Source organism: Calypte anna, chromosome Z, assembly GCF_003957555.1.
Source record: "Calypte anna isolate BGI_N300 chromosome Z, bCalAnn1_v1.p, whole genome shotgun sequence".
In the NCBI taxonomy this organism is placed as follows: domain Eukaryota; kingdom Metazoa; phylum Chordata; class Aves; order Apodiformes; family Trochilidae; genus Calypte; species Calypte anna.
The window spans coordinates 10,579,706-10,587,875 of NC_044274.1; the positions used below are offsets into that span (position 1 = coordinate 10,579,706).

The 8,170-nt window shown below is 54.1% G+C and overlaps 1 protein-coding gene across 1 annotated transcript; it reads right to left on the reverse strand.

Annotated features, from left to right (window-relative positions):
• Nucleotides 1-680: 680 nt before the first annotated feature.
• On the reverse strand, nt 681-3,560 carry LOC103532457 (C-C motif chemokine 19). Its single transcript, XM_008498215.2, has 4 exons — nt 3,446-3,560; nt 2,383-2,506; nt 1,856-1,952; nt 681-1,351 (listed from the first exon to the last, which is right to left on the reverse strand). The coding sequence occupies exons 1-4, from the start codon at nt 3,501-3,503 to the stop codon at nt 1,331-1,333; spliced, it is 300 nt and encodes a 99-aa protein (XP_008496437.1). The 5' UTR covers nt 3,504-3,560; the 3' UTR covers nt 681-1,330.
• Between the last annotated feature and the right edge of the window lie 4,610 nt (nt 3,561-8,170).

The window sequence follows — 8,170 nt, forward strand, 5'->3', positions numbered from 1 at the left end:
CCAGGGATGGAGGTGAGACTGTCTAGTCTGTAAATTCCTTACCCCAAAAGCTCTTTCCCTTCACCTGCAAGTAAGCACTGAACTGCCAGAGCAATTGGCAGACATGATCAGCTACACTGTGCCTCAGTTTTCCTTCACCAGAAGGACAAAGACCCTGTTCCTGGAGCTCCTCATCCCAGTCCCACACACCCATGGGACCTGAGAGGTGGGGACCTCCATCCCAGCAGTTGCTCTGGCAGGACTAAAGTGGCTTGGGCTGGATGGTACAATAATGGCACACTCCATCCCACCCCACCTATGCAACAAAACCCCCTGGAAACCTGCTCCAGCATCCTGATGTGCCACTCCAAGGTGTTGAGAGACTCTCAGGAGAGACTTCAACTCAGCTGCTGCAGAACATGTTCCTCAGCCCTATGTCCTTTTCCCTAGCCTTGCACTCCAGAGCAGCCCCTTTGTCATGGCAGCACTGGCTGCACACCCCACCCTTGGGCTCAAACACAAGGCAGGTAAACCACTCACTGGCTTTTTTTTTTTTTTTTTTTTTTTTTTTTTTAACAAAATCACAGTACAATTAAAAAGAGATAAAAGCAGCAGCTTGCACAACAAAATGGTTGCATTCAGCAGATCTAGGAGAGCAGCACAAACACAGGTCTTGCATCCATGCCCAGGCAGGCTGGGGGGGGACCAAGAAGGGAAACAGTGTCCCTGAGGAAAGCAGGGGCCAAGGGCAACATCCCTGCCTGCTCTGCCATTGCCACATTACTATAGTTCTGCTTCTAGTTGTGCAAGGAAGGGCAGGAGATAAAACAGTGCAGGGAAGTCAGAGAGTGAGAGAGGAACCACATTGGCCATGCTCTGCCCAAGGGCATCTAGGTTGTGCTTAGCAGTGGAGCACGGCCAGTGAGGAACATCTCCAGCCCTCTCCTCCATCCTCACACTTTTCCCTCCTGGCAGGCCCTTCCCAGGGATGCAGAAGGACTTAAGCTTGGGGCTTGACAATGAAAATCAAAAGGATCAGACAAGTGCTAGAGCTGCTGTAGTAAAGAGAAAGCTGAGACCCCCCAAACTCTTCTCACAGAACAATCCATCAACCATTTTCCAGGCTGCAAAGGAAGGAAAGTTTCTGGTCCAGCATCCCCTGGTTCAGCCTGATGCAGCCTGTTGGGCCACACCAGAGACAGAAGGAAGAAGAGAGAGCAGGCAGGGCTCTGCCCAGCCCAAAGCACTTGCAGATGGAGTTGAAAGTAGGTGGTATCCACAAGCTTCAGATTCACAGCTGGAAGTTGGCTCCACTACAGGTGCTGGGGCTGGTCTCAGGTTTCTTCAGAGTCTACTTGCCCTGGGGATTGGCCTTGAGAAATGAGAAGAACAAGTGTGATGAGTGTGATCCTCTGGGCAGGAACCTCCCTCAGAGTTCCATCCCCATGGCTGGTAATGGTCATCAAGGGGTGACCACCCTCAGCTGAACCATGGAAGTGCAGCACCTACCAAACTCATTGCAAGGCCTTCCCACGGAGATGCATGAGCTGCAAGCTCCAAGTTTGCAGGGCAGAAGTGGGGAGCAATTTGTTCCCAGGACCTTTTCCTGTGTCATCTGTTGGGCTCAGCCCAAGGTGGCATTAAGTGCAGAAGATGGTGACTGGGCCAAACAGCCCCAGATCCCCATTTATTTTAGGTGGAAGAGGGATTTCAGAGGAACCATATTGTTTCCAGTTGGAGGGGGCATTGTGCCTCATTAGAGCACATTATAGAACAACCCAGCATCCCAGTAAGACTAGGACAAGCCTGTTTTGTGGCAGACAAATCCACCCTCCAGCTGCTCCTGTTGCTGTCTGAGCACAGGGATGGTTCTTACCCTCCTGGCAGAGCTGGTTTTCAGCTTTGCTTGCAGACGAAGTACCCATGGGGCCTGGGGAGGGGCACAGAGGCGCTTGCCCTTTGTGGTGATGAACCTGTGAGGACCACGGGGGTAAAAAACCAAGATGAGGTGAGCAGGACACTCTGGGGATGACCTGCCACAGCCCGAGCTCTCACCCACTGCCACCCACACTGCTCTCTTCCATCTCCACCTTGGGATGTCTTTCTTCCCTGAATCTTGTCCCAGGTTTCCTCTTCTCTGCAGGTCAGTCCAGCTCTGATTGAGCATCTGATCTCCAGGATCTCTTCCACATCTTTATCTCATTCCCTCACCAAACCCAGCTCCCCATCCATCCTCCACCCAGCTCTGCCTCTCTCCCTACCCGCCTGCAGTGTCCAACCCTCAGCCATTAAAACCCCGGGGCTCTTGTCCCTCAGGCATCACCATCCCGGGGCTCTTATCCCTTCAGGCATCACCATCGCGGGGCTCTTCTCCCTCAGCTGTCACCACCCTGAGGCTCTTACACAGCAGCCGGGATGTCGCAGCCATCCTGCACCAGCTGGAGCCGGTAATCCCGCACAATCCGCGCCGGGATGTGCGTCTCCCTGGTCCGCAGGCAGCAGTCAAGGACATTGTTCCCGCCCTGCACTGGAGGAGGAACACATCACGCAGGATGAGGTTGCTGTCCCCAGCTTGGCTGTGCCTTCACCCAGGGGGAGCCTGCAGGGTGCTGGGGGATATGGTGCACGATGGTGCCCATGAGTGATGCTCTTGCACTCTGCACAGGCTGCACAGGTAGCCGGGGGATTTTCTGCCCCACCCCTAATGCCCCAGCACCAGGAGCCCTTCTCCTGGCAGAAAGTAAACGTGTTGAGTAGAAGGCTGGCAGAGGGCAGCCCTTCTTGCACACCTGAGCCCCCAGGACCAGGGTCTTGACCCCACTTAAGGACACTGCAGTTCTGAAGATGCCCATTCCTTTGGAGTGGCTCCAGTGTTTGCTGGAGTATTCATTGGATTTGCAGCTATGCCATGACCAGCACACCCTACACCAAGAGACACAGCTGCCTGTGCTTCACTGCAGGGTCACCTTACAAGCATCATGGTTCTCACTGACAATGCCCATCAAGTAGCCCTGGTAGTGCCCAGGGCTACCTGTAACCCCAGGTAACAGGGTGTGCTGGAGCAGCTCAAGGTATCTGCCTTAACAAACTTCCTTCCCTGCCATCTGCACCCAAGCTGCCTTGACCCGGAGGGTGCCAGGGATGCTCCTCAAAGTGTGCAGGGGAGAAGCAGACCAAGGCCATCTCATCCCAGCACGCACAAGCTGGGCTAGGGCACTGGGAGGCAGGATTGCTCCATGGCCTTTCCCAAGCACAGCTTTCCATCCCCAGCACCCTGCAGGCTTCTGCTTGGACTTCTGACCAAGTGGAGTCCCTGTGGGGCAGGTCACAAGCAGAGGCCTCAGGAGGGCTGCAATAGAGACTCGGTGATGGGTCCCCCTAAAAGTCTGCCAGAAATGCAATAGCAAGAAACAGGTATAGACCCCCTCTAGTACACAAGAAAGCAGCCTGAGATGTTCCCTCTTACCATCCAGGATAAGTCTCAGCACCAGGAGACTGAGGCAGAGAAGATGCAGCTGCTGCATTTTGCTGCTGAGTCTGGAAGAGGATGAGCTGGAGGCAGTGGTGCTCAGTGTGAGAGAGGCAAGCTCTGCACAGCTTCCGTGCACTCTGCCGCTGGTGCTCCCTGACGCCTATTTATCCTTCCAGCCACTGGCTTTCACTTTCCTTTGGAGAAGGGTGGGAAGTTGCAACATCTAAGCATGGCTGGGCTTTAATATTTGAGCAGTTCCCGCATATCGCAGCTCCTTTCCCTGCAGCCTCCTTTCCCCTGAGCCAAACACCCCCCTGCCTTCTCCACAGCCAGCACCCAGGCCATAGGGCTGCTGGTCAGGACCAGAGCAGCTCCAGAGTTCCTGGGAAATCACCCTGGGGCCCTGAACAATTACCATAGGGCGTTCTCACCCCATGCACTTTGCAGTCCCTCCTCTGAGACATCTCTGGGATGTTCCCATTAGATACCACACAGGTTCGACCCACTTGATGCTATCAGGGACAACTTACCCCAGCCCCATTTTTGGAGGTACATATTGGTAGTGGGGTGATGCCTGACTCCCCCTGAGCCTCACCATCTGATCACAGGAGCCTGGCTGGCTCCTTCTGCCCTCCCCAGTGCCTACATGGGGGCACGTCCGAAGCTGACTCTAGGACTGCCACCTCACATGCCAAGATTCATCCTGGTTTCCAGGTGGCCCCATAATCAGGCTCATGGGCAAAGGCAGCTACAGACCTTCTTGTAAACAATTCTTTTTTTTTTTTGTGCAGAAATCCCCCACAGAGTCTGTGTGCACAGCACAGGGAGCCAGAAGCCCTCCGGCTGCATCAGCACTGGAGGAAGCAAAGAGCAGAGCTCCTGCTGCAGAGCTTCCCTGGAGTACAGGGACTGGGGCTGCTTCTCCTGGAGATTGGTGACTCAACACCATGCATGAGTGCCACCTGCAGTGATGTCCCCTAACCAGCCTACTTCAGCCCTGGTAGGTGCCATGTGGGATGGCTGAGAACAGTGAGGTCGTGCATCCTGGAAAAGGTTGGGGTGCAAGGGGTCTCTGCTTCTTGCCCACTGCCTCATAAGGGATTTGGACAGACTCCAGAGCCAGTCTCTTCTTGGAGGGGCCATGGGACAGGAAGAGAGGCAACAGCATAGTTTCACCCAAGGAAATTCCCACTCATAGTGGGAAATGTATTTCTCCACTGGGGGCCAAGAAGTTCTCAAGCAGGACCACCATCCTTATGCCTTTTTCTTAGCAGAGAGGGTTGCACAGACCTCACACAGACACAAACACCTACATGGGGACAAGCCACAGTGACTTAGTGTCAGTCATCACTCCCAGCATCCTGTGGGTTTAGGGACAAAGGGCTCTGTGACCTGGGCTCCACTTGATCACCCCGGGCACTGCCAAAGGGATGCCACAGCAGGTAGAATTCCAGATCCTGGCTACTGGTGGCCAGACCTGTAGAAGCAACCACTCCTAACCCAGAGCTGGCTCCTCCCCGGGGGCTGGATTAACAGTTTGGAGCCTCTTTTGAAGAGGGCACCACAAAAGCAGAGCCCTGACTGACTGGTGAGGGATGATGGGGATGCTGCCCCATGGCAAACCCGCATCTGTTTGCATGTTCTGTGGGTTTGGCAGCTACTGGAACTTACCTGAGGATGCTAGAGGTTCCGTCCTGTGGGACCCTCCTCTAGGCACTTCTGGCGTCCTGGTCCCCAAGGCAAGCAGGGTGGTCCCCTGCCATTTTCCAGGCACAAGGAGCTCCCACCCACCTCAAGTTGGGAGCAGCATGCTCAGTGTTGGGAATGCATCCTCAGGAGATAAACTTCTAATCATTCCTGTCTGCAGGGGACCCCCTGCCCCAGTGCTGCCCACAGTCCCTGCTGACACAGGAACAGGAAAGAGATGTTCTGCCTCCTCCCAGCAGCTGTCTGAGTGCCAAGTGGGTGAAAGCATGGCTTCTCCAGGCAATGCTGCTTTACAGGAGGGGCACCGGAGCGTGAAGAAAGGGGCTTTCCACTCACATTGTGAAAGGGGAATGTGATGGGTTCCCCCCTCTCACGGGGGTCAGTGGGATTTCTAAGAGAATGGTCATCTCAGAAGAACAACGCTGCAGCATGCAGGGAGGTCAATCCCATTCTCCTTGCAGGGCTGAGCCTTGGGGACCTGGAGAGACAGTATAGATGGGGAAGAGAAGAAGTTTTGGGGTCCAGGCTCTCCAGAAGTTTACGTGGGCAGAGAATGGCCAGGGGGTCCAGCGTGATTTGGGAAGAGGGGAGATCATCCTGTGTGCTGACCCAATTAAGTTTCATCCAGGGCAATTTGGGAGCACTGGAGCTCCAGCCCTAAGGGCACCACAGTCAGAATGAAGCATCTCTCAACACCCATCCTTGCAGAAACTTTGATAATGCAGTTATTAATTAAAGTGGAGACCATGCTTGGAAGATGATCCTCATGGGAAACCACAGAACCATCACAGAATCATCAGAGTTGGAAGTGACCTCTAGAGATCATCTAGTCCAATTCTCCCACTAAAGCAGGATCACTTAGAGCACATTACACAGGACTGCATCCAGGCAGGCTTTGAATATCACCAGAGAAGGTCCAAGACATCAATACATAAGTGGGTTGTGTGGGCATCACCTCCATCCCTGGGCTCTGCCTCTGGACCACCAGCCACGCTGCCAACATCCCAGGGACCTCCCAGTTGTAGGAGCAGTCCACATCAGCTGCTCCCCACGCAGCCCATGGGCTCTGGCATTCTCCCTGGGGTGCATTGTGATGGTCTGCTTTCCACCTCTGAACTGTGGAGCTGGAATGGGCAAAGGGGGAATTTCAGCATATTCCAGGCAAAGACAGTCCCTGGGGCAGAATCTGGCCTGGCTGCATTCGCTTCATTGGGAAATACTGGGCAGAAGTTGCAGCTGATTCAATTTCCCTCTCAACTCCCACCATGAGAGTGCCTCCCACACCAATCCCATCATAGCCCCAGACCCTCTGTGGTATGGAGACTGGGGTCACCACCAGCCCACAGGGCTCAGGGCCTGAGTAGATCTCCTCTAATTGAGGGAACTTGGTCAGTCTGATTCAAATGGGGTTGCAGAAAGGGAAAAAACAAGCCATGACTTTGCCCAGAGGATGCAAAGACAGTCCTGAGTGTCTGGCTGAGTTGCAGAAAGGTGTCAATTCCTACTCTGTCAGAGCCCATCCAGGTCCTAACACTTGTTGCCTTGAGTGCCACTGGTGCTGAGATTACTGAGGGCTATGGGCATCAGGGTCCAGACCCTTCAGCTGTGTCCTGCTTGATGCCACAAGGTGAGCAGCTATCACTCAAGGTCCTTGAAATGCCCATGTCCCTTGGCAACACCTTTGGGCTTTAGAGTTTCCCAGCTGGGTTCTTTCTGCAGGTGTCCTTGGACTTGTTGTGATGGCAGTAGCAGGATGGGATGGCTCTGTCTCCTTGTATCACATGGTCTGTCCTTCTCTCTGCACCCTGCCAAGGGGTTTCGGGAGAGAATGGGCTGGAGAACAGCTCAGAGATCTGTGTTGCCCCACGGGTCTGCAGACCAAACTCACCTGCAGACAGGCCCAAAATCACATGGAGTGGACCAAAAACCCTGGGGACTGCTCTGTTGACAGCTAGGCTGACATCAGGTAGAGGAGACTGTGAGGTTCTTGGTCTGGTGCAGCTCTGGGACATGACTGTGTTTGCCCCCATGCAGGTCATCCTCAGAGGAGACAAGATCCTCTTCCACTGCACCTTGGAGAGCTGCAGCCCAGGAACAAATCTGCAATCTGTAGCAGGATGGGAGGGAAGTGAAGGAACCTGGAGGTTTGGGAAGTGGAAGGAAGACCAGCAGCACAAGGACTCCCCAAGGCTGAGGATCTCCAGTCAGCAAGATGGAGAACAGGGAAAGGAGGGCACTTGGGAACTCAGTGCAAGAAGAAAGGGCTGAGAGGAGGCTCTGGCCTGTGTGCCAGGGTATGGTCAGAACTGGGTCAGGACCGAGGTCAGGATGGGTCAGGGAGGGTAGGAGCCACTGTTGCCCACCACCCACTTCTCCACCTCATCTCTTCTCTCAAGACCATGGCAGACCCCAGGAGGGCTGTGGAGAGAGCACCAAAAGGAAACCATAGACTCTCTAGCACGAGGCCCAGAAACAGCCCTGGTCGTGCCTGGAGCTGCTGCAGCACCTGCATTTCAGGAACAGCACAAGATGTCTGGCCAAACCTGGTGTGGGAGTCTTTAGGTGAGCCTTGCTGGAGCTCAGCCCATCATTGCAGCCCGTCAGTCTCCACTGCTGGAGCAAGCCCAGAGTATCATCTGTGCTAGGTAATGACCTGAGCCAATCATTTGGCCTGGGTCCCAGACATCTTTTTTTTCTGTCTTGCCTGGCTACTTTCTGCTGTCACTGAAGCCTTTCTGCTCCAGAGCGGGTTGCCAATCTCTCCTAACTTTTTTTGCTCTGCTTGACACAACTCCGACATCCAAACCTTTCCTGCAGAATGTCCAGGGGGGCATCGACCTCCCTTGCACACCTACTGCCCCATCACACAGGGCATTGGTGCTGGGCTGTATTTGCACATACAAAGACTTTGCTTTTCCACACAGTGGGATGCAACTGAACCCTCCACTTTTGCTCCATGCAGGATCATAATAGAACAACTCTTTTATGTCAGAGTTTGTAGATTCTGCTCAT

Excerpts from the sequence above, each read along its gene's own strand:
- LOC103532457 (XM_008498215.2), bottom strand. The coding sequence starts at position 3,503 with ATGCAGCAGCTGCATCTTCTCTGCCTCAGTCTCCTGGTGCTGAGACTT. Across the intron at positions 2,507-3,445 it reads GCTGAGACTTATCCTGGATG|TGCAGGGCGGGAACAATGTC; the intron begins GTAAGAGGGAAC and ends TTCCTCCTCCAG. Across the intron at positions 1,352-1,855 it reads AAACCAGCTCTGCCAGGAGG|GCCAATCCCCAGGGCAAGTA; the intron begins GTAAGAACCATC and ends TCATTTCTCAAG.